This window comes from Sorex fumeus, unplaced genomic scaffold, assembly GCF_029834395.1.
Source record: "Sorex fumeus unplaced genomic scaffold, SorFum_2.1 ptg000128l, whole genome shotgun sequence".
In the NCBI taxonomy this organism is placed as follows: domain Eukaryota; kingdom Metazoa; phylum Chordata; class Mammalia; order Eulipotyphla; family Soricidae; genus Sorex; species Sorex fumeus.
The window spans coordinates 50,525,919-50,551,092 of NW_026606185.1; the positions used below are offsets into that span (position 1 = coordinate 50,525,919).

At 58.0% G+C, this 25,174-nt stretch overlaps 1 protein-coding gene across 2 annotated transcripts in view; it reads right to left on the minus strand.

Moving 5' to 3' along the window:
* Positions 1-3,275: 3,275 nt before the first annotated feature.
* Positions 3,276-25,174, minus strand: part of ZBTB7C (zinc finger and BTB domain containing 7C) — a 241,437-nt gene continuing 219,538 nt past the window's right edge. For both annotated transcript variants that reach the window (XM_056138113.1, XM_056138114.1), the window contains 2 exons: positions 13,781-15,016; positions 3,276-3,951 (listed from right to left, as the gene is read on the minus strand). In XM_056138113.1, coding sequence (XP_055994088.1) covers positions 3,297-3,951; positions 13,781-15,000 — 1,875 coding nt within the window. In that variant the 5' untranslated portion in view covers positions 15,001-15,016 and the 3' untranslated portion in view covers positions 3,276-3,296. The remainder of the gene's footprint in view (positions 3,952-13,780; positions 15,017-25,174) is intronic.

A 25,174-nucleotide genomic window follows, 5' to 3' on the forward strand; every position in this document is an offset into this window, starting at 1 on the left:
CCAAGCTCTCAGCCATGAGCTGGGGCCACCCAACGTGGACTTTACTGAAGAATCTGGGGGAAAGGCGTGCGCTTTGACTGGAAGTAGTCAAAGACAGATTTGGTTCACGTTAAGACAAATGTGTTTGTGATGCAGCTGAAAGGCCAAGCGAGCTTGTGAGCTTCCAATGCGCTGGGGAAGCAGCTTTCAGCTCTTCATTCAGCCCTCAGTGCCTGCCCCGTCCCCCAGCCAGTCCCCTGTGCTGGACAGTGCTTGGGGAGAGAACAGGAACTCTAAGTGTCCCCAGAGATGAGGCCCGGGAGGACCAGGGTCGGGAACGACTCAGCGGGAAAGCCAGTCTGAGCCCAGTTTTGTTCTTGGCCTCCCTGGAGAAGGGCTGTCAGGTCGCAGGAACGCTCATCCCGGTGAGAAGGCAGAAACAGAAGAGGCGCTGGTTTAATACGCCCCGGCATATGGAAAGCAGAACACCCGGAGCATGTCACTCAGGGCCTCCGCTCTGGGAGCCGGGCGGGGCTACTCCTCTGTGGACAGGGGCAGGTCCTGACCTCTTCCGGGATTTCGTGTCTGCAGTCTGGGAAAGAAGCTCAGGTGCAGGAGGAAGCGCAGCCCAACCCCACCAGCAGGGGATAAAGGGCAGAGGCCAACGTGGTGGCCCGGCCAGCTGGGGCTGCTCTGGGCCAAGCTCTGATAGGAGTGGACATTGTTGGCCATCAGCAACACTGAGAGGCTCCCAGTTCACTGACCGTGGGCAGTTTCTGCACATCGGTGTGCCAGTGCACACACACATACACACACACACATACTCACGCGCACACATGGCCATGCACACACATATGCACACACATACACACACTCTCACGCACGCACACACACACATGCTCACGCAAACACATATGCACACAACATGCTCATGCACACAGGCACGCACACACATACACACATGCACACAGGCACATGCACGCACACAAGCATGTATACACACATGTAAGCACATACATGGACACACGTACGCACACACATGTGCACATACATGCGTTTGCACTCACTCAGGCCTACAGACTAGCCCGAGACTTCCAATCCAACAGAGCTGAGATGCAGAAATTGCATGATGGGTCACTTTCTCTGCCCCTTCTTCCTGCCACCACCACACAATCACCCCCTTATCAGCTGAAATGACAACAGGGAGGTGTGTGTGTGGGAGGGGGGGGTCAGTCTCAACCAGGGGACTGAGTCTCGCTTTCTTTTACTCAAAACGCTGACCTCCAAATGATTAAATAGGAGCCCAAGATTTGTGAGTTTTGTAAGAGGGGCTTTGATGTGATTTGAAGTGAATGTGGCCTCGGATGAGGACAGACTGGGACCATGTGGTCACCTCTCACAGAAGTGCAACTCTCGATATAATTTAATCAAGTCAATTAATATTGTTTAATAAATAGGCCAGAAAAAGTAGCTGAGTTTTTCTCGGCAGGATGCGGCGTGCGACCAAAGTTATAGAAGATTGTCCCTTGAATCACTAAGGCAAACTTTGTTGAGTGTCATTTTACATAAAGCAATCACATAAAAAAAGTTATAAATAGAAAAAATTCCAAAGTCCTCCCATAGACAGACAGGGAAATCGAAACATGGAGAGAAAAATAAAAATAAGAGGGAACAAAACAAAACACAACCAGCCCTCCCTCCCCCCACCCCCACCCCATTCGCTTCAAGTTCCTGATCATACAGTACTGAACATCTTTGGATATTTTACAATGTACAACTCCAAATTGCAGCCAAGAGAAAACGAAAAGAACTAACCAGTCGTCTGAAAAATCGAGTTTATAAGAAGTCATGACCTTTACAAAATAAAACCCAGCCCCGACACCGCTGGATTCCAACGTGTTCCTTCCCCCTTTTCTGCTCGGAAAGTTGATTTCATCCTGGTCAGGAGGGGAACGTGGCAGGTGGAATGTCCCGGAAGCAAACGCTGGCCACCGAGACAGGGACGGAAAAGGCGGCGGCTGGGCAAATGACTTCTGCAGGGCAGAGGGGTTCCGGAGCGAGGCCCCGGACTGGAATGGAGCTGGGGCGGGGCGCTGCCAAGTCAGGGTTCTCTCCCCGGAGGCAGACGCCAAGTCTGTGGTCTTCTCTGGCCTTTTTGTTTTTCTGTGTGTGCCCAGCAGGAAGCCAAGGCGAGAGGAAGCACCCAGGTGTCTTGTGTCCACAGCTCCGGGTCTGGGGCTACCGCCAGCCCTGGGCTCCCTGTCCGTGGGACCTGTTCTCCTTTTGGGGGTTCTGAGAGCCAAACTCAGCAAGAAAGGGGAGGGGAGAAGATCCTGAAGGGCTGGGCCAGCAGGGCCTCCTCCTTCTCAGGACCCCCCCAAAGAAACTCTGACCCAGGGACAGAGCGGCCCCCCCGACTCTCCGTGCCATCCTGGGGCCCTTGGCGGAAGGAGTGAGGGGCACAGCAGGGGGAACCAGTGGCAGCTGAGAGACCCCCGAGCGGGGAAGCGGGAAGGAGGGTCCTGGGCAGGCGGAGGCCCGTGTGAAGAGATACTCACCAGCCCTTCGAGGGGTCCCAGGAACCTCGGTACCGTGAAGGGACGTGGGGTCCCGAGGAGCTCAGCTGTACCCAGAGAGGAGGGTAGGGTTTGGGGTTCCCCCAAATTGCCTGCAGACTGTGGACCAACCCCTCACCTCCCCCCCCACCAGCCCTCTCCCCTGTCTGGCTGGCCCCCCAGATAGCGCAGGGCCTAGGGGGTCCCCTCTGGGAGAGCTCTATGAGCGGGCCAGGCTGGCCGGTTGGGCGGGTGGGGACAGATGGGATAGGAGTTTGCCAGCCCCACTCCAAAGCTGGGTGAAACGATCTGGCCAATGTCACAGGACAGAGGGACGGGGAGGTCTACACCTCTGGAGACCCCCTTCTGAGTTGAAGGGGCTTCCCAAGAGGGCCCCCACAGAAAGGGGCAGAGTAAGTGTCCGGGCATTCACCACAAGGCTCTAGTGCCCGTTTCCAGCAAACAGGCTCTGGCCCGGCCAGCTCCCCCCCAGGCCCCCACTGCTGCTAAGTGCTTTGGGGTGCCCAGTGAGTGTGTGGGGGGCTAGGGAGACAGCCCCGGAGAGACCAGGCCCTGGGCTCCCGGCCCCTTGGGAAGGGGTCCCCGGGTTAAGATTCCCTCAAGCCAACGCTGCAGATTTCCACCCCGTCTCTCCCCGGTGATTGGAAATAAAAAGTTCGGACCCATCGGCTGGGGGACAGAGGGGGCCTACTGGCCGAGAGGGGTGCGGGCCTGGGGGCGGTGGGTTGCCCCGTCCCTGCCCTAATTGTTGGCTTCGGACATGGAGGCCACGTGGTTGAGGCCGGCGAGCCCAGGGAGCGTGGCCAGGCCGGCGGCCCAGGGGTCGGGCAGCGGGAAGTAGGGCCGCGCGGCGGCCACGTTCTCGGCCAGCGCGAAGGCCAGCAGGCCCCCCGCGTGCGCGTCGGCCTCCAGCTGCGCGTGGCCGAACAGCTTCATCTGCGTCTCCTCGAACTGGCGCTCCAGCTCCTGCAGGCTCAGGGCACCCTTGGGCGCCGCCAGGAAGTGCTTGGCGGGGCTGGGTCCCGGCAGGCACACGGCCCCGCCGCCCAGGTGGCCGCCCACGTCGCCCAGCGCGGCGGGGGGCACGACGAAGGCCGCCTTGTCGGGGCCCGGGCCGGCCGGCCCGAAGAGCAGGCTGGCCGCCCTCCAGGCCGCGGGCTTGCGGCCGCGCCGGGGCCGCGCCAGGCGGCAGCTCTGGCGCTTGATGTGGCGGTGCAGGTGGTCGGAGCGCGTGAAGCTCTTGTAGCAGAACTCGCACTGGTAGGGCCGCACGCCCGTGTGGATGCGCATGTGGTTCTTGAGGTCGTAGTTGTGCACGAACTTGGCGTTGCAGTGGATGCACAGGTAGGGCCGCTCCCCCGTGTGCTTGCGCATGTGGATTTTCAGCTTATCCTGCCTGCAACGCAGAGCGCGGAGTCAGTCCCGCGGGTCTGAAACCCAAGCCAAGGGGAACCCGGGTCTGGTCAATGGGGTCTTTCTATTTTTTTTTCTTTTTTGGGTCACACCCAGCGATGTACAGGGGTTACTCCTGTGGCTCTGCACTCAGGAATGACTCCTGGCGGTGCTCAGAGGACCATATAGGATGCTGGGAATCGAACCCGGGTTGGGCTGCGGTGCAAGGCAAATTCCCTACCCACTGTGCTATCACTCCAGTCCCCCAAGGGGGTCTTTCTAGCCCAGGTTCCGCCCCAGACAGGTGTCGATAGTCCCCTGCATGAGGCCTGGACCCCTGTCCCAAATGGCTGACCACCCCCCCACCAGGGCCCTTCATAAGCTCAAGGTCTCCAGGGCTCATGCCCTTCCCCAGGGCCTCTCAGTCTGGAAAACAGACTGGGGCCTCATGCAGGTCAAGAGCCTATCCCGAGCCCCCGGTGGGCGGCCCCTGCTGATACTGACTGCGTCTTAACCCACTCTTCCCATGCCGGGTCCCTTCCCCCCCTTTTTCCTTGCACCCCCCATCTTGTCCTATCCCCTTTGTCCCACCCTTGAGCTAATGCGGTCTGCCTGTCCTTGGCGCTAACCGAGCCTGGGCACACCTTGCCCAGGTCTCCGGCTCTGTGGTTCCTCACCCCAAGCCCGGGCCTCTCCTCTTTGTCTGCAGACAATCCCGGGATTTACCAAAGAGCCAGGTGCAGCAAGAATGCAGCCTAATCTAGGCGGAGCTTTTCAGGGTTTAAGCAGTATTATTCGCAGGGAAGGCGGGGTGGAGAGGTGAGGCTCCCTCTGGGGATTTGGGAGCCCCCGTTCCAGCTGCAGACCCATCCCTGACATGCTGGGTGCCCTCAGGCAAGTGAATCAACCTCTCTGTGCAGAGCAGAGGCCCCTGCTATATATCCAGGCCTACTGTCCAGGGCTGATGGGGGGAATGGAGTGGTAAGGGGCCAGATTCAATTACACCTCCCTGTGGTCTGTCTCTGTCTCTGTCTCTCTCGCTTTTCCCTTTGGTATTTTAAGTGGCCTGCAGCACCACCAATTGTGGTTCAAAATACCAAAGGGAAGAGAGAAGAGAGAGATAAAAATACAGAGAGAGAGAGAGGAGAGAGAGGGAAGAAGAGATAGAGAAGTAGAGAGAGAGAACACAGGTGGTGCTTCTGGAGGCTACTCCCAGCTTGGTGCTCAGGCGTTGCTCCCTGGGCAGTGCTCAGGGACCACGTGGTGATAAGGATCAAACATGAGGCATGCACAGCGTGCTCTCCAGCCCCTTGAGTCATCTCCCCACCCCTCCTCTGGGTGGTCTTAAAAGGCACATCCCCAGCTGGTGGCTTCTATGAAGAGCCAGGGTCAAGGGATCTAGCTGGACACACCTTTCTGCTCTGTCTCCCACCTCCCGTCTGCAGGTGTGGGGTGGTGAGGGGCCCGTCTGTCACTCTGGGCTGAGGTCTGTGATCTGGAACCCGGAGTGTGACCCCAGGAGAGCTGGCGCTGGGGATCTCCCCTGGACCCGGCCACTAGAGGGCGCACTGGCTCTCATTTTTCTCCCTGGTTCCTTGGGGTCAGAGAGGAGAGAAAAGGACATTCAAAGGTGGGAAGGACCAGAAAGGGCCTGGTAGAGGCAGAGCCTGTGCTCCCGCCCATGCCCACGGAGGCTGGAGGGCCCCTGGGAGCAGGGGCGGGGAGCATGGGCAGGGAAGAGAGGGAATGCATCCCTGGAAGTGGCTGGTGTCCAACCCCCTCCCCCCTCCCCCCTTCCTTTTGGCCTTCCTGTGACCCACCTTTGGCTCTCTGGATCTCTGTGTGACAACCCACCATCCCACCTTGTCCTCACGCTTCCTGTCACCGGGCTCCCTGCAGCTGGGTCCAGCTTTCACCTGGAAGGGTCCCTGGGGGCCCCAAGGTGCTCAGGCAGAAACCAGCAGCCAGCCGGGAGGGCCCCCCTCCTCCTGTCAGACTCCTGGGCGCCCTAGGGGCTGGCATTCACCCTCAGCAGCCCTGAGCTTAACTCCCTGGGAGGCCCCATTCTGACGCCCGGGTTCTGTGACCAACTGCACCGGGTCAGGGGCTCGTGGCCAATCTCCCCTGGAGCCCTGCTGGCCACTTGGCCTCCCACAGCCCGGGGCTCCTGCCCTGGCTTCTCCGTGAATGGGACAGTGGAGACAGCAGGAATCTGGCCGAGGGACGGGCCGGCCTGAGGCTGAGCCAGTTGATCTCGGGCACTTTCCTCCAAGAGCAGAGGCCCCTCCCTCCAGGGCCGCCCTGGTCTGCTGCCCCATGCCGGGACTTTCCCTTGAAAGCCTTTCAAGGTCAAGCGCTACCAGCTGGTCCCTCCCAGGAAGGGGGGCAGCCTGGTAACTTGCGTGGACAGTGCGGTACTGTGCCAAGAGAGGCGTTCAGTGTTCTCTCCCTGCGCTCGCACACATGGATGTAACCACGTGAGTGTCTGATGCGTGAACTCACACCCCGTAGGTGCATCTCCTCAGTGCACTGTCCACAATGCGACAAGTAATCCAGAAGGCTGCATGTTCATCACCCGGGGTGCTTTGCCAATCTTCTGCCCCTCCCGAGGCCCAGGACCTCCATAACCATGAGGCCATGGGGGTACCATCTCCCCAGCAGACCCTATTTACTGATTGACTTGGGACCTCCCAAGCGGTCCTCAGGAGGACAGGAGATGCCTCCCTGCGTTTCTCAGCCCAGCTGGAGGGTACAGCTTGGAGGTTCCATGCAGGGCCTAAAGATTCAGCACTGCTTGGATCCTGAGTGCTGGGGAGATGGGCCAGCTCTGTACTATTATGAGGCCCTGCGGCTGCACTCAGTGATGCTGGGGGGGGGGGGGTCCATGTGGTCCCAGGGATAGAACTAGGGTCAGAGGCATGCAAGGCAAGTGCCTTATCCCCTCAATCTCAGACCCTCAACCAAGCATACTTCTTAATTTTGGTTTTGGGGCCACACCTGGTGGTACTCAGGGCTTACTCCTGGTTCTGTGCTCAGGGATCATTCCTGGTGGGACTTGGGGGACCATATGGGGTGCCGGGGACTGAACCAGGGTCAGCTATATGCAAAGCAAGCACCTTATATCTCTCCAGCCCCAGCTCTGCATGTTTAATCCACTCCGCCAGCCCCACCTCAGGCCAAGCCTGCATGGGAGCAGGTCCCTAGTGAAATCTGGCTTTACCCTCTGTGTGTATTCTGTTTGGACCCTAGGCCCCACTGGGTCCAGCGTGGGCCTGCGTGCTCCAGTTTTCCCAGCTGCAAGCCTCCTCTTTCCAAGGAAGCATCTCTTCCAACTCTGAGTTTATTTTTGCAAACTGCCCTGTGAGAAATGTCTCCTCCATCCACTCGCTCCAGGCCCTTCAAGGTCAAATTCAAGGGCAGTCCTCCTCAAACCCTTCCCTGTCCACTCAGGTCTCATTCTTTGCCCCAACCCCACAGACCTTCCTGTGCCCCTGAATACCTCAGTTTCCCTTAAGGAACAAAGAGCCAGTCAGGGGAGACCCGTCTCAGGGTCCCTCTGTCTCTGCATCGCTGTCTCCGAGGTTGGGAGCTGGGCAGGGACTGTGTCACTACACAGGATGGAGGAGGTTGGCATTTCTGTTGTTCTTTGGAGGAGAGGGAAGAAAGAGAGACACAGAGAAATGCGTGCAGGACTTTCCTGCTCTTGGGCGAGTAAGTGGAATCACAAAATCCTTCTGCTCTCATTGCTGGAAGGGACAGCCTAGAGACGGCCCATGAAGGGGCAGACCACGGTCCGAATCAGGGCCTCCTGCTGCCCACTCAGGGGCTCTGTCCCCAGAGCCACTTGCAGCCGAGACCCCCCTGGAGCTCCGTGGACCTACTTTCTCCCTTCTTCCTCCTGTGGTTTGAGGGCACCTGCTCTGAGAAGAACCCGCCAGATGCTTTTGTGCCTTGCCCAGAGGCCTGGAGGTATAGGGGATGCTTACAGAGTCCACAGTGGTGGACCAAAGGCCCACTGGGACAGGGCTTGTGCTCAGAACCCAGGCTCCAAATTTCTCCTGGTCCCCCCCACCTGCCTCTCTTCTCTGTCTCCATCTGCAGGGTGCTGGCACCCACACCCTAACCTACACCTCCTTCCTCCTCCAGCTTGGCGAGCTGCTGACCGGAAGGCTGAGCCGTGCACAGTCCCGGGAGGTGGGGTGGGGGGGGCGGGTTATGAAAGGGCTGCAGGTCTCGCCCGGGGCGGCGGTCACTGCGCAGACTCCCCGCTGGGCTAATGTTTCCCAGCACCAGTCACCAGACTTCTTGGTAACCTGATGGTCTCAGACAAACTCTCTTCCTGCCGCCACAGCTAATGACATTACATTATCTTAATAAGGTCCCCAGAGCTGCCAGCAGTGGGAGGGCTGAAAACAAAACCCAGAAAAGGAACCGGGGCAGCAAATGCCGCAGTTGGGCTCCCAGGCTGGCCTGCGGAGTGCGGGGCTGAGGTGGGGGGATTGGGGGAGGCAGGAGGTTGGGGATGGGGACAGTGTGGCCCACCAGGGGAGCCGCTTGGGAGTAGGGTGGAGGCTGGGCTGTGGTGCTGACCCCCACAGGCCATGGGGTCCTGCCCCTAGGGAGGAGAATTGTCCAGTCTGCTCTCGGGCGCCCCCTGCAGGCTGCCCATGCCCCAGCCCCACAAGGCAGGACTCGGTGGATGGCTAGAGAAGGGCTCAGCCTGCAGCCAGCCGAAAGCACAGAAACCCCTCAGCATCCAGGGCCACTCAGGGGCATCACTGGCTGTGGCTCCGGACTGCACTGCCCCCGCGCCCCAGGACCTGAGCTGCAGTGCTTGAGAGTTGGGTTCGACTCTGTTGGCTGAGTATCACGGGAAGTGGTGCCAGGGTCCCCGAGGACTGCCCGGGGGTGGCCCAGTCGCCTGGGCATTGCAGGGCCTGAGTACGGAGCCATCCAGGTCCACTGGCCGAGTATCCCAGGAGTCCCTGAGCCCTGCTGGTGACGTCCACAGATGGTCAAGGCAGAGGGAGAAAGCTCTTGCTGCCCCTTCGCAAGGCCCACCCAGGGCTGGCTAGAACCCGCGCCCCTCCCTTCCCTTCCAGCAGAGAAGCCCCTGAGGAGGTGTCCAGCTCAGAGCACCTCTGTCCTCTGCCCAGAGCCGCATCTCTGGGCTGAGCTGGAGCCCCCAGGCTCAGGCTGCGTCTCCCAGGCCAGCACAGGCCCCAGCCTCGCCCCGGAAGCAGCCTGGGATTTGGGGAGCAGGGGGCGGGGGTCGTCAACAAGACTTGGGCCTTGGCAGGAGTCCGGGGGTCCAGATGATCATGGGGTGACCAGAGCAAGCAGGAGCTGCTTGAAGGGGCTGGAGCAAACCTTCCTGCTGAGGCTGGGGGTGAGCAGGTGGGAGCCATCTGCAGTGGGTTGTGGGGACTCAGAGGTGACACCAGGACTAGATAAGATTGATGTGGGGGTGCCCTGCCGTGTGAAAGCAGAACCCCCAGACCCCTCCACCATAGGAGGGGATGAGAACAGGACATTCGGGGGTAGGGGGCGACACGTGTGAGTCCACAGTCAGTCCCTGAGGGGTGCCCTGCAGGGGACGAGGACCTCAAATATTCCCCCAGGAGGGACAGGTGGGTGCGCCTGAAGGACAGGGGCGAGGAGGCCTGGTCAGAGCTGCATCTCGGCCGTGACTAAGAAAGGCTGGGCTCCAGAAAGGGAAAGGACCTGGCCAAGAGGAGGCCCCGGGCTTAGCCCTGCACACTGGTATGACAAGTCCCCAGACCGAACATGATTGCCACTCAATGTCTCTTTTGCAAACCACAACACTCAAAAGGAGAGAGAGAACAAAAGGGAATGCCCTGCCACAGAGGTAGGATGGGATGGGGGGTCTGGGGGGTGGGAGGGATACTGGGATCCGTGGTGGTGGAAAATGGGCACTGTTGGAGGGATGGGTACTCGATCATTGTCTAATTGAAACCCAAGCACAAAAATTTGTTAAGTCTACAACTGTACCCCATGGTGTTTCACTAATAAAAATTTAAGGAAAATAAATAAAGGGGTGCCTGCTGGGGACGCCATGCCTCCCCCTGCCCGCCCTAGGTGCCGCATGCAGGTCATCACTGCGGTGACCACAAGGGGTCCCTAGGCCAGAAAGGGATGGGGGTCAGTTACAGGCCACTTTCCAGACCTGTGTAGGCCAGGTGGGGCCCTTCGAGGACAGAGAACAAAACTCACAGGGCGGGGGCAGGGGGGGTGGAGGGGTTCTGGAACCGAGCTGATGGGCAGGAGGAACTGGGGTTGCCCTGTGGACAGGCGAGGGCACAGGTGACCCCACCTTGGCCAGCAGGCTGGGAAAATTCCAGGCTAGGGATTTTGCTGCTTTGGGGAGAGGATGCCCAGGGGGAAGGGCTGAGGCCAGGCGCTGAGGTCGCTGGAGACCGGCCTGGGGTGCAGCTGAGCAGGGGGAGATGGTGGGGGGCGGGCAGCCGGGCTGTGTTGGCTGTGGGTGGGAGGCTGCAGCTCCAAGGCCCTCCCAAGCGAGCACCGGGAATGTGCAGGGAGGGAGGGAGGGAGGCTTCTGTCCCCCTCCCTAATGACCGTGCAGCATCGCTGCCCAGACCAGCTCACAGAGGGCGCCGGGGTCAGGGGAAGAGGGGGGTGTCTGCTGTGAGCCAGAGAGAGAGAGAGAGAGACAGAGACACAGAGATACACAGAGAGACAGATGGAGAGAGAGACACAGAGACACACACAGAGACAGGAGAGATAGAAAAAGACACACAGAGACAGAGAGAGGCAGAGATAGACAGAGACACACAGAGAGATAGAGACACACACAGAGACAGATGGAGAGAGACAGACAGAGATACACAGAGAGACACAGAGACACACAGGGGCAGAGAGATAGACAGAGACACACAGAGACAGAGACACACAGAGACAGGAGAGATAGAAAGAGGCACACAGAGAGACACACAGCGACAAAGAGAGACAGAGACAGACACACACACACAGAGACGGAAACAGAAAGAGAGATCGCTCTAAGGGAACAGCACCAGCCTGACATGTGGACAGCTGAGTCCAGTCTTCTTGGGCACCTGGATGTGGCCTTGAGTCCCAGCACTGCTGGGTCCGAGAACCAAGGAGGGCTGGTCACTGGGGAATGGGCCTGGGTCTCCAAACACTCAACAACGAAAAAAGCGTTTTCCCCTCAGGCCAGAAGACAGAGAGGGGATGGGGGTGAAAGGTGCAGCCCACCTGGCTTCATTCCTGGCTCTGCTCATGGCCTCCTGGGAGTGATCCTTGAGCACAGAGTCACGAGCAAGTTCTGAGCACTGCCAAGGAGACCAAGGAGTTTTTTTTCTTCTCAGAATAGGGCACACAGGGGATGGCCCCCGAGAAGCGGGAGTGGGAAGGGCAGGGAAGGGCTGGGGTCTCAGCAGTCTCTGTGCTCTCCTGACCACACCCTGTAGAGGCACAGGAGGTGGCGGTGAGTGTGCCGTCTGCAAAGGGCACAGGGCGGGCTGTGCTCTGGGAGGACTTGGGGGCTGGCCCCCGAAGTCATTCTCAGGCCTGCAGTCCCTGGTGGAGGCAGGTGGGCTGGCCTGACCTGTCCACCTTCCAAGACCTGCAGAGTCTGGCCAGACTCTGGGCCATAGCGTGAGCTTTTAGGATTCATCCCCAGGGACGGGGTGAATTCAGAAGAAGGGCTATAGGGGCTGCACGTGGCTGACCAGGGTTCAATTCCCAGCATCCCATATGGTCCCCTGAGCACCGCCATGAGTAATTCCTGAGTGCAGAGCCAGGAGTAACCCCTGTGCATTGCCGGGTGTGACCCCAAAAGCAATTAAAAAAAAAGGAAAGGAAAACAGGAGAAGGGCTGCAGTGGGAAGTGGGGCAGGGTCGGGCGCTGGGCCATCAGCTACGGGCTGTGGGCTGTTTCCAAGTGGCAGGGCAGGAACGGAGCCCAAGCACTGGTAGGCTCTGGGGCCCCCGCCCCCTTCATGCGCCTGGGATTCTGCCTCCAACCTCTCCCCAAGCAGGAGTGGCCTCCAGGGGCAGCTGGAGGGGACCCCTAGGCCACCCTGGAAGTGACCAGTAAGTCCTCCAAAGCAGCCTGGGGAGAAATGCTGTCGCCTGAACACAGCCCACGTCCCCCCCACCTTCTCAGGGGGTTGGTAAGCCCCTGGGAGAGGAGGCTCAGCCACAGAGCATGGTCCCAACTCGATATTCGAGCGATGGCAAACATTTCCCTCCGTGCTCCCAGCCAAAGCCTCAGGTTCCCAGAGGAGCTGGCCTGGCCGTTCCCAAAGATCTCTTTCCCAGTGGGTGACGTCAGCACCTTCAGAAGACATGGGATCCCTCCAGGCGGACATGTGGTGGGGACAGTGACCAGGGGGTTCGGGGGAGGAGCCAATCTGGCCAGGCCAGGTCCCCGGGGTTGTTCACTGTCCCCACGGTGATAAAAGCAAGTGGTAGAACCAGGCAGTCACCAGAACCACTTGCCTACCACCGGGGGTAACCTCCTGCCTAAGACCCCAACTAGCACCCTGGAAAGGGGCTCCACTGAGGACCAGCAGAGAGGCCCGAGAGAACAGTGGATACGGCACTTGCACAGGACTCACCTGGGCTTGATCCATGGCACTGCAAAGGGTCCCCGCCAGCAGTGATCCCTGAGCTCAGAGCCAGAAGTAAGCCCTGAGTACTTTGGGTGCCCACCTCCCAAAAAAACAAAATAAATAACTACTTAGGAGCCCTCCCCCTGCATCTAAGGGTCCCCAAAGGGAACAGAAAGCCACACCAGTGTGCACACGTGTGTGTATGAGTGTGAGTGTGTGAGTGTGTATGAGTGTGCAAATGTGTGTATGAGATTGTGTGTCAGTGTGTATGAGTCTGTGTATGTGTGTATGTATGTGTGTGCATGTTTGAGTTCTATGTGTCTGAGTGTGTGTGTATGCGTATGTGAATGTGTCAGTGTATATGTGTATGTGTGTATGAGTATTGTGTGTGTAAGAGTGTGTGAGTGTGTATGTGTGAGTGTATGTATGTGAGTTTTTGAGTGTGTGTGTGCGAGAGTATGTTTATGTATGTGTGTATGAATGTGTGTGAGTGTATGTGTGAATGTGTATATACGTGTGTATGTGTGTGTGAGTGTGTGTGTGAGTGTTTGAGTATCTGTGTGAGTGCGTATGTGTATGAGTGTGTGAGTGTATATATGAGTGCATGTATGTAAGTTTTTGAGTGTGTGTGCGAGAGTTTATGTATGTGTGTGTAGGAAAGTGTGTGAGTGTATGGTGTATCTGTGTGTGTGAGTGTGTGCATGTGTGTGAGTGTTGTGTGAGTGTGTAAGTATATGTGTGAATGTGTGTGTATGTGTGTGAGTGTGTATGTGTATGTGAGAGTGTTTATGAGTATCTGTGTGAGAGTGTGTATGTATGTGTGTGTGCATGTGTATGAGTGTGTGAGTATATGTGTGAGTGTGTTTCTGTGTGTGTGAAAGTGTATACAGAAGCCCCCACCCTTGCATAGACCTTAATCAGAACTCTGTACTTTTCTGTTTCCCCCCTGAACCCTCCACCCCTGAGGGTGCTTGAGAAAATATTTTAGCTCTAAAAGGAGAGTGACATCAGGCTCTAGGGAATGCCCAGCAGTCTCTGGCAAGGAACGGGGCACACACAAGGGATCCAGCACAACCTCCCAGGAACCAGATCCCCCTCCCCACCCTGCCCCTTCCAGCCTTCGACCTGACGTCACTTGGCCCCGCCCCTACCTGGGCGATGACATCACGGTGCCCGGCCCTGCCCGCCCCCGCCCCCCGCCCCCCGTTGCCCGCGCACCTGGTGAAGCGGACCTCGCAGATGTTGCACATGTATGGCTTCTCCCCGGTGTGGGTCCTCATGTGCCGCGGCAGCTTCCCCGCCCCCATGATGACCTTGTGGCAGATGGGGCACTGCTGCGAGGCCTTGGGCTTCAGCTTGCGCTCCTCCACCAGCGGCCAGGGAGGGAAGAGGCCGCCCAGGTGGGTGGCACTCAGGAAGTTGAGATAGGCACCGTAGTCGTTCTCTGCCTTGATGGGCCCCAGCGGCCCCCCCGGCAGGTCGGGGAACATGTCCTTGAAGAAGTCGCTGGGGAACGGCGGCGGGGGGGCCGGGGGCAGCTCCTCCTTCTCCTCCTCCTTGATCTTACGGTTCTTGATGACCAGGTCGAGGGGCCCAGTGTCCACGGGCTGCTCGGGCAGCTGGGCAAAGGCACCGAAGTCCCCCGGCCAGAGGTGCGGGAAGAAGTCGGGGGCAAACGGAGATAAGGAGGGTCTCCTGTCCGGCAGATTGGCCTTGGGGTACAGGTTCTCCCTCAGCAGGGACTCAATGGAGAAGTCCCGGATCACGCCCAGGGGCCCCGGGCTGCCCGCCTGGAAGGAGTCGGGGAAGTCCCGGGGAGGGTCCGAGTAGGGCTTGTCCGTGAGGTGGTCCGTCCGGGAAGGACTTGGGTGGCAGTTGAGATCCTGGGGGTCAGGTAAGTTTTCCTGATCAGCAAAATCCTCTGCATCCTCCTCCTCCTCGTCGTCCTCCTCCTCTTCCTCCTCCTCCTCCTCCTCCTCTTCGTCCTCCTCGTCCTCCTCCTCATCGTCATCATCGTCCTCCTTGTCGTCCTCCTCGGGCCCGTCCCCGCCAGGCTCCATGATCTCCAGGCACACGTTGACGATGCAAGGGATCTCCAGCAGGCGGGCGGCGTTGAGGATGTGCTTGACGTTGGCGGCGGTGATGGTGAGCGTGGAGGTGTAGGCGAACTCCAGGATGGCGGCGAGCGCCTCGGGCTGCACGAAGTCGATCTCGTAGACGTAGGGCTGGCTGCCCAGGGTGCCCGCCGTGAAGAGCTTCTTGAAGTACTTGCTGCAGGCGGCCAGCACCGAGCGGTGCGTGCGGTACTCCTGCTCCCGGACCACAAGCACCACGTCGCACAGCAGTCCGTCGTGACGCTGCTCGTTCAGGCTGCACAGCACCTCGCTGCTGTGGTTGGGGAAGGGGATGCCGATGAGCTCGTCGATGCCATTGGCCATGTTCTCAGCCAGAGCCCTGCGGAGACACACAGACACACAGACACACACACAGAGACAGGGAGGAGGGTTAGCATGCCCGGTGCCTGCCTTGGCGTAGGGGGCTTCAAATTCTTCTGGGAAGTCAAACTCTCCTCCTCCTCTGCTTCCCCGAACCCCTAAGAGTTGAGAGCTCAGTTCAGAGATGGAGGGTGGGAGGTGGTAGGGTTCTTCTCCAAGGGCTCCTGCCCTAAGGTCCTAAGACCCAGGGTTTGATCCCTGGCATCCCGTATGGTCCCCCAAGCACTGCCAGGAGTAATTCCTGAGTGCAAAGACTGGCGTAATCCCTGAGCATCACTGGGTGTGACCCAAAAAGAAAACAAACAAACAAACAAACAACATTCAAATGTAACCAAGATTGACGCCTGGAGGGTAGGGTACTCAATCATTGCATGACTGAAATGTAATCACGAAAGTTTGGAAGTCTGTAACTGTATCTCACAGTGTCTCCAGTGGAATGAAGGCACAGAGATGGGATTTAATCTCTGTGAATTTGGGGACCATGTGCTCGGAGACCCATAGCCAGCTCGACTGCTCGTGGGGTGCCACCGGAACCCCAGTGTTGGCTGCACTCACATCTGGGCCAAGGACCCAAGCGGGCTGCTCTTTGGGGGCGCAGGGCTGACGCTGGGAAAAATGCTTTGGTGCATTTCCCGAATTCCCTGTTAGCTGTCACAAACTGGTATTTCTGCACTGGCTCCCACTACAGGCTGCACTGTGTCTGTCCCCTGTCAAATTGGCACGCGGCAGTTCTAACCCCTGGGGTTTCAGGCACGGCTGGCTTCTTGGAGTGAGGGAGCATGTGGAAGCACTTTAGAAAGTGATGGGGGTGGTGGGTGTCGGGGGCTGCTGCCAGGCTGACCTTTGTCTTTCGGAGATTAGGATGCAGATCTGCCAAGGGACATTCCTGGGAGGGAGACCTCAGAAGAATCCAAGCCTGGGGCTTGGTCCCAGGCTCCAGCCCTGTCGTGAGACACCAGGGCTATGTGGAATGAAGCCACAGTGAGCTTCTGGTGTTACACAGGAAAAGGACATCGGCATCATTGCATGGAGGGGGGGGGGGGGAGGAGATGGAGGATCGGGATCCCCAGACACAGGAAGAACCTTGCAAAACGGCTCTGGGAGACAATCTGGCTGTTTCCTAAAACACTGAGTAAAAGGGCCAGAGAGATCGTCCACAGGTAAGGCACTGGCTCCGCACAGTTCCGTCTCCAGTACCACATACGGTCCTCTGAGTAGTGCCAGGAGTGAGCCCTGAGCACAAGAGCTGCGAGTAACGACTGGTGTGACCCCCAAACCAAATGATAGGGAATTGCTAGACTCCCTCTCCGCCTTCGCTCCCAGCTCTGCTTGTCATCCAGCTCTGGCAGTGAGCAGGTCGTGGGGGGAGCAGGGAGCACCCCTGGAAGTGTCCCTAGCGCTGAGGTTTGGGTGGTCAGCAGGCCCGGTCACGGGAGGATGGGGGGCACGGCTTGAGCTAAGAGGGCAGACGTGCTCTCGGCCTGCAGGCCCAGCTCTGCTCCAAGGATCCTGCTGAACTTGGTTTTCATCTACTGACAAACCATTTTCCTGCACCCTGTGGGGGGCTCGGAGGAGCTCCCTCCCCCTCAGTGGCACGAGAGCCTGTGCAGAATGAGCCAATGGATGCCAACACCCTACTCTCGGCCACATGCAGAAGGAGCTCGGGAGCTCAGAGAAGAACCTTCTGGAAGCTCTTCCCTTTTCCTGTTCTCCAGAGGGGAGTCCCATGGGCTTGTGGAGGGCTGGGAAAACAGGGTGAACTGAGGGAAAAGTCAAGGCTGGGCAGCTCCTTTGGGGGGCGGGCAATCCTTAGAGAGCCCAGCCAGGGTGAGACCTCCAGCCTGATGGGGGTGCAGTGAGGGAGGAGCTTGGGGGGACATGGGTCACCATGTCCTCAGCCCCCCTCCTTGCTCCTGATGCTCTGAGCCCACTGGGAAGGTTCTGAGCTCCGCGTTGTGCCAACCTGGGCCGGCACCTTCCTCCACAGACCGCGTCCTGCCCTAACCATGGCCTCAGGACCATCATCTGTTGTCAGTGCTTCAACCAGGGGGGTTGAAGCCTTTATCCTCCTCGCCCCCATTTTATACATGAAATAAAGGCACCAAGGGTTTCTTCACACTCAGAGTGAGCAGGGACACCAAGATCTGAGTCTGTTGTCCCTCTGCCCCCTCATCTTCTGAACCAGGGTCCATTCAAACGGAACCAAGGATGACCAGCACCTCTGCTAACGCTCAGAGGGTGGCCTTCAGCAGTGCCTGAGCTGCCTGGGGAAGGAGGGTGGGGAGGTGAGGAGCTGCATGGGAAGGTGGGCTGGCCTCCCCAGGAGGACCACGCCAGGCAGGTGCAGGCTCCCTGGGAGGCTCCAGACCCATGGGGTCCCAGACATCTGTCTCGGGTCTGTCCCCGATGGTGAGCTGCTAGCGGGAGGCCGTCATTCAATGCTCGGCAGAGCCGAGCACTTGGCAGGTGGAGGTCACGCCGGGGGGTGTTCACCAGCGTGGCTGGCTCCGTCAGACAGTGTGGCAACAGCCACACTGCCTAGGAACGCCCAGAGCTGGATCGTGTGTCCTTTGTGTGGAGAGGGGTGGTCTGGACCACATCCTACACCTCTCGGGTCACTCCTGGTAGGTGCTCAGGGGACCATACACAGTGCCAGGGATCACACTGAGGTTCAGCACGTGCAAGGAAAAGAACTTAGCCCCTGGGTGCACTCTTCCGTTCTTATTTGAGGTTGCTAGATTTTAGAGTAGTTTGTGAAGATACACAGTAGAACACCCTTTCAGGCATCAGTCTCTGTTCACTTCCTAGTGTAGAGAGTATTTACAGTAATTATCACAAGAGTTTGCAGGCAGTGAAACTTTATTCTGACAAGGTCAGTATTTCTGGCACTGCTCTGGCGGACACAAGTGGACGCATAGAGGAAATGACACCTTGTTTTAGTTCCCTCAAATCTCCCCCGTGGAAAGCATGACTCGACCCTTCAGAGGGAGCTTCTTGTTGGGAAAGATGTTAAGTGAAATAAAACCAGACTGCTGAAACTTGGTCAACAAAACCCAGGAGATTTCATCGTTCTTAGCAATTCACAGTTTCCTTTGCGTTTTTGGGCCCCATTTGGCAAGGCTCAGAGAACACTCCTGGCTTAGTACCTTCCCGGTACCTTTATAGTACCACTTCTTTAATTTGAATTTTTTTTAGTTTTGGGGTCTCATCTCGCTATGCTCAGGAGTCACTGCTGGCTCTATGTTCAGGAATTACTCCTGGCAGTGCTCAGAGTACCATATGGGATGCCGGGAATTGAACCCAGGAGGTCTGACACCTGCAAGGCAAGCACCCACCCTCACTATACATCCTCTCCAGCTCCAGTACTATGTCTTTCATCTTTCTTCTATGATAGAAGGCAAAGAACCATGATTGGAGTGTGTGAATCCCAGCTTCACAAGAATGTTTTTTAATACTGCTTCTCTGATTGAAAGTTGTCAGTTACTTGGTTTTTGAGTGTTAATACTTGGCTCATTAGGTCATTGCCTAAATCAGTTCTTGTCCTATAGTACATTCTATGTATTGTGTGTCACTACATAGAGGGAAAAGATTGGAGATAGTCTATATTTTATATGTAGGAAATATATATATATATATATATATATATATATATATATCATAACAAAGAATTCCGAAACAAAAACAAAAACAAACACCACTCTTGGTGGCACTGAGGAGTGGAACTTCATTCTGACAAGCTTGGTTCTCAGCGGTGCTGGGATGTTCCTGGGCTTTCTGCACACAGAGCCTGCATTCGGCCTCTGAGCTCTCTCCCCGCCTGCCAAGTTTCCCTGCTAAGAGTTTATAGCTTTGAGGACAAAATGGCTATAAAACATCTTTCATGGGCAATTTCGTCAGCTCCCCCGGCCCCGTTAAACAGAGGACGGGAGCAGGTTGGGAATGACTGGGTCTCGGCACAGGGAGATGGAGAATGGCCGCCCGCACACTGACCCGCTCCAGTGCTCCAGAGGATATGGGTATCAGCTTCCTCCCTGTGTAACTTCTGGGGACCCCTGCTCTGCTCAGGGCCCGCCTTCTCTCTCGTCACCAGATGAGCCTGGGGCATGGGATGAGGGGCTGCTAGGGGCCTTTCTCCCTTTGGAGACCTGGAGTCCTTCCTGGAGGAGAGGGTACAGCCTCAGGGAATTGGGGGCAGTTTTTCCAGGCAGGAGTTTGGGGGTGTGGGGTGGGGAGCTGGTGGGGGGGGCTGCGTGGACACTTTTATTGTCTCTTTGGAAAGTAGTGCCCTTCCCCTGCGTTCTGAAAGTTTCCCTGGTCACCCCAGGGTTCCTAGGCCTGGGAGGGCCGGTCAGTAGTCCCATGTGTCCTAAGAGGAGGTCATGCCCCAACCCCATATCTTCCTGTCTGGGCCTCTGTCTCCTCCCTCTCTCACTTGGCATTCTGTCTTCGAGAAAAACACACTCAGGAAAGAGATCACACATGCACACACATGCACAAAGACATTCACACATGTGCACACACATGAACACATGCGTATACATGCATAATTGTGTGACATGCTGAAGCACACGAATGTGAAGACACACACGTGCATACATAATTATGTACACACACGCACACATACATGCACACCTATGCATAATTGTAGGCACACACATGAATACATGTGTGCACACGCACGCACACACACACACACACACATACACATACATGCACCCTGAAAACAGAAGACTCAACGGTGAGGGAAGACTTCATACAAGACACGAGCTTCTGGTTGGTGGGTGAGAGGGAAACAGAAAGGACGGAAGTGCACAGGGACCGGGGGAGGAGGTCTGAGGCAGAGAGCAGGGGGGAGGACTTTTGCAAGTGTGGGTACCACTGCAGAGGGTACCAGGCTTGTTGCAGCCTCCCCTGGCTCCTGTCCTCGCAGGAAGGCTGTGACGCCTAATCATGTCTAGAGTAGAAGATTCTAGAGTGTAAGGTTTGTCCAACTCGCCTGTCTACAAGGCAGCGCGTCTCATTTCCGAGCCTTGGTGTATTCAGCTGTCAAATGGGAACATCCAGGTATACCATGTGCCCCCCATGTTCTCCTCTCCCTGCTAGATGGTGGGGTCATGACCCCTGCTTGCCAGGACCAAAGCTGGGGGAAGGGGGGGTGGGGGGGATTATTCTAGCAGAGAAGAGTCTGGGTGATTGAAGGGCAGGGGCGGCGGTGGACTTCCGGTATCGATTTCTCAAGAATGACTTTTTGTTCGTCTCTGCATCCTGTTCTAATAACCCAATCAATCAAGCCAGTGGCCAGCATTTATAATAATAATCAATACTAGCTGCCCTAGAGTGGGTGCCTGGAGCATGCTGGTCATGATTGCTAGCGGGCGTTCGTGGAGTTGGGCAAGCGGGCAGACACAGGAAAGCAACCTCTGCCATCCTGGGAGCTGCTTCTTAGGGAAAGGGGCAAGGCAGGGGAGAAGGCAAGAGGGGGCAGGGCGGGGAATCTGGTCCAGCGCCCAGCCAGCTGGGCAATCCCTGCCAGGAGCACCCCACCCCACCCGCCCATCCTTGGCAGTTTCCCTGAGTCGAGGCGCCCCACCCCTTGGCCCTGCAATGCCCTGGGGCTGCCCCAGAGGTTGGGGCCAGACATGTGGGCTGGGAAAAGGGACAGAACCACTTCTTCCTGCAGCCTAAGCCCCACCCAGCTGCCGAGCACCCTGGGCAGAGCACCCACGGCCAGCCTGTCTGGGTGAAGTGATTCCGTCTGCTCTTCCCCCTGCATGGACATGTCCAGAGCCCACAGTCCCTGGCATGTCCTGACCCCGGGCTTAAAGCTGGCTGGGGCAGATGTCCCCCGGCAGCCGGGAGCAGACGCCCTTCCCTCACGCAGCTGGGCTCCCCTTCCTCTTCCTCTCGAGCCTACCGCCCGGTCTCCCGGCCAGGAAGTGGAGGCAGAATCCAGGCCAGCAGCACTCCTGGGTTCTCACCTGGCCACATGCCCCTGCCTCTGGGGCCAGGGATCCCCGCCCTTCTCATACCCCAATACCAATTCCGGCTTTGCTGTTACTCGCCCAGACTCAGAGAATCCAAGGCCCATGCCTGGAACTTAATTTTTGGAAAAGCTTCTTCGGATCTGATTTTTTTGGGGGAGGGGCACACTCCGTGGTACTCAGGGCTGACTCCTGGCTCCATGCTCAGGGGTCACTTGTGGTGGAGCTTTGGGGGACCATATGTGGTGTCCAGGATGGAACTGGCCTTCCTACTTATGTTGCTCCTCCAGGGTCCCTGGGCACAGATCTGACGGAACCCCCTCGGCTGTGAGAGGGGACTAACCTCAGACTGGGGGACGCCCGCCATGCCACAGAGCTTACGAGACGGGGGCCCAGGTTTCCGTGACTTGGAGCCCTGAGCCACCCACCTAAACAGGCTGTCCCCAGCCGGGCCCTGCTCACTGTCCTGTCCTCCACAGCCCCTCTGTGCTGCGATTCTCCGGAACAAAACCTCAGAGCATCCCTAGGGCTTCGCAGTAGGAGCCAAAGCCAAGGGAGACTCCTCTACTCTGAAATTCCTGAAATTCTGTCCTAGGGGGAGGAGGGGAAGCAGCCCACCCTGTGCTCGGGACCATCCAGCCCCGCTCCCCCCACCCCCCCAGAGCACCTGCTCCACCCTTGGCCCATCTCCCAGGCCCTCCCCTGAAATTCCTCAGGGATGAAAGATGCTAAGGAAGGAATTGCGGCACCCAAGAGGAGGGTGAGGAAAGGCGGGGTAGAGGGGTGGGGTGGTGGCGGGCAGCTCCTTCGGGGCTTTGGGGAGGGAGGGAACATGGGGCATGTGGGTGTCAGAGCTCTTTCCCCAACCTGGGAATCTCCTAGTTTCCCCCTTCTTCGCCTTCCTCCATCTTCTCTGCCTTTTCCTGCTTCTCCCTCTTCCTCAAGACAGAGGTGAGGTGCCTGCTGGCATCTGGGTGAGTCCCAGCTTGTGTGTGTGTGTGTGTGTGTGTGTGTGTGTGTGTGTATGTGTGTTGTGTGTGTGTATGTTGGTTGGGGAGGGGGGAAGTACCAGCTTCTGCCCCCTTGCCCTCATGCCATGGCTCAAGACTGACATTATTTGTTTGTGGGGGTGGGGGGGGTACTTAGGCCACACCCAGCAACGCGTAACAATTACTTCTGGCTCTGGATGCAGGAATCACACCCAGTGGTGCTTGAACATGTGGGGTTTGAGTACACAGGGTGTGAACCCAGGTCAGCTCCGTGCAAAACAAACACCCTCCCTGCTGTGCTATTACGGCTGCAGGCCCTCAAGACTGACTCTTCCAAGCAGCTTCAAACCTCCTATGATAACAGGGCCGCTATTATACCCAATTTACAGACACGGAAACTTCTGGGTCACAGTCACAAAGCAGTGTGGGAGTGCCTCTGACCCCTCATGACTGCAGATTTCCCCTGTGGTGGTTGCTTACACACACACACACACACACACACACACACACATGCACACACACTCATGCATGCACACACACGTCCACACACATTCACACTGACACGCACAAACACTCGCACACACATACACACACAAACACACACACAGGGGGAGAAGCCGACAGAGACACCGAGACAGAGACAGAGAGAGTTAGTTCTCTCGTGTGGGGTATGTGCAGGCAGCGGGATTCACGGTCCCCTGCGGGTCCCCGGGGGTCTGGTAAGGCAGCCCACAAATATACCGGTGCCCCCAAGCTGTTGTGTTTTATCCATCCCTATTTACTAGGGGCGTGGGGCAGGGAAGAAAGACTCGTTTTCTTAAAATAAAATAAAAAAAAAAACCCACATCCCTCTTTATGTTCAAAATAAAGGATTTACTACTTGTGTTTATTACAGGCGATTCCGGTGCCAGAAAGCTCCTTGGGAGGCTTATTAAACCTTGTTAAACCACTGAAAATTTAGATCATAAAATAAATCACTCGTCTCCCATAAACAGTGCTGAGCCCCGGTTACCAGGTCTCTGAGCGCAAGGCGGCTGACAGGCAGGGGTGCGGCCAGCCTGCCGGCGGGCTCCCCACAGCCATACAGCCACCCCGGGGTGGGGGCACGCACAGAGCTGCTATTCTTTCTCTGGCGTCCACACCCTGTGGCCCGGGGGTGGGGGGAGGCTGATCCAGGCTCTGCACTCAGGAGCCACCCCTGGCGGTGCTGCAGTGCGCAACAGGGGACCTGAACCAGCGTCTGGTCCCACCCAGGCAAGGGACTTAACCCCCAGTACTGCAGCCCCCCCCACCCCGGCATCTCTTAAAGCGCATGTCTGCCCCCAGGGGCCAGCTCCCGGTGCCAACTGGGAACAGTTTGGACTTTGCTGGTCACTGAGGGCGTGCATGGTCAGCCAGGTTGCAGAGTCTGCTACTTGCATCCTTCCCAGGGTAGTTTAGTGTCTACCTAGAAGACACTAGGGCACTGCGCAACTGGCCAACCTCAGGGCACACTCGATCCAGCAGGCCACCTGACCACAGGGTCCAGGCAGTGCAGGGAGAAGGCAGTGCCCAGTGGTTGTCCAGAAACACCCAGGGGAGGGGGCTGGGGCTGCTGAGGAAGCTCGGGCCAGACAGGGCCACCAGACAGGCTAGACACCATCCACCCCTTGCTATCTGGCTGAGCTACGGTGATCTCGGGCCAGAGAGCTTCTGTTTCTTCTTAATCTTTCATTGATTTTCGGGGGGGGGGGGTTGGGCCATACCCAGTTGTGCTCAGGGCTTATTCCTGGCTCTGCACTCAGGAATCGCTCCCGGGGATTGATCAAGGGGGGTGCTGGGCATGCAATTGGGTTGACTGCATGCAAGGCCAGAGCCCTGGACTCTGTGTGGTCTCCGTCGAGCCCCCGGGGACCCTCAGGGGGGGCCGGGGACCCTCAGGGGGGGCCTTGAATCCCAATGCCCGCACAGGAGAGGGAGCTGCAACGCCTCCCCCCCCCGTCCCCCCCGCAAGGGAACTGGCCCGGAGAGTTCTGTTCTGGCCGCTGGGCTCGGGGTCGAGACAGTTTCAGCCTTGGATCTGCCCCGCCCTGGCCAGGTGTCTCAGGGCGGCTGCTGCCAGGTCACACAGGGAAGTGGCGGGGAACAAATGAGGGCCTGTCGGAGGCTGAGTGTTCCCCACAGTCAGGGTGCGGCTCACATCTGACCACAGGCTGCGCCGGCTGCTGCCGAGAAGGCGGGTCTGGGTTGACTCCCCCTCCATCCCCCCCCCAACTCCAACTCACACACACCCCACCAGGCCCCTTGGCCAAGGGCAGAGGCGGCAGTGGAAGTGGGCGGTGGCCAGGAAGATTCTGAAAGTGGCTTCTCCAACAGGCACACGTTCAAAACAAACGCCCCCACGTGAGAAAGCACCTGGGCAAGTCACGGGGGCACAGGAAGGTCCCGATGAACAGACACGGGGCTGTTGGGGCAGGGGTCACCTCCCAGACTTCCTCCCAGGCAGTGCAAGGTCCCGGGAGCTGATGGTGGATTTAGATCTCCCACGTGGACTCAAGGGAATCTGCTCCCGAACCCCCATGATGTTGCTCCTTGCCACCAACCCGAGGAAACAGACCAACCCGAGCCCTGTGCCCCTGCCTCCAGGCCAGACGCGTGGACCCATTTCCCCAGGGGCCGGAGCATCAGAGCTGCCGAGATGGAGTTCTCGGTCCCAAGAACTCACAAAAGAGCAGGGAGAGGCCTGACACATGTTTCAGGGGTCCAGAGATCCAGAGGGATCAGGGAGGGAAGTGTTGGGGCCAGCGGGGAAATCTGGGACTCAGGTCAGTCCCGGGGGTGCCCAGAGCCAGGTACCCGCTGCACTGTGATTTGGAAGAGGGGTGGGCAGTGAGGCAGGGAGCTGAGGGGCTGCAGGAACATTTAGACTATTGAAGAGACCCAGGTGAGGAAGGCTCTAGAAGGAGGGCAGTCTGCTGATGCTGCATCGGAGGGCTTGGGGCCTGTGTCAGCCACAGGCAGCCCCAGGCGGACGGGAAGGGCGGAGGGAGAGTGTGTGTGTGTGTGTGTGTGTGTGTGTGTGTGTGTGTGTGTGTGTGTCTGTCAGCCACAGTCAGCCCCGGGCGGGTGGGAAGGGTGGAGGGAGTATGTGTGTGTGTGTGTGTGTGT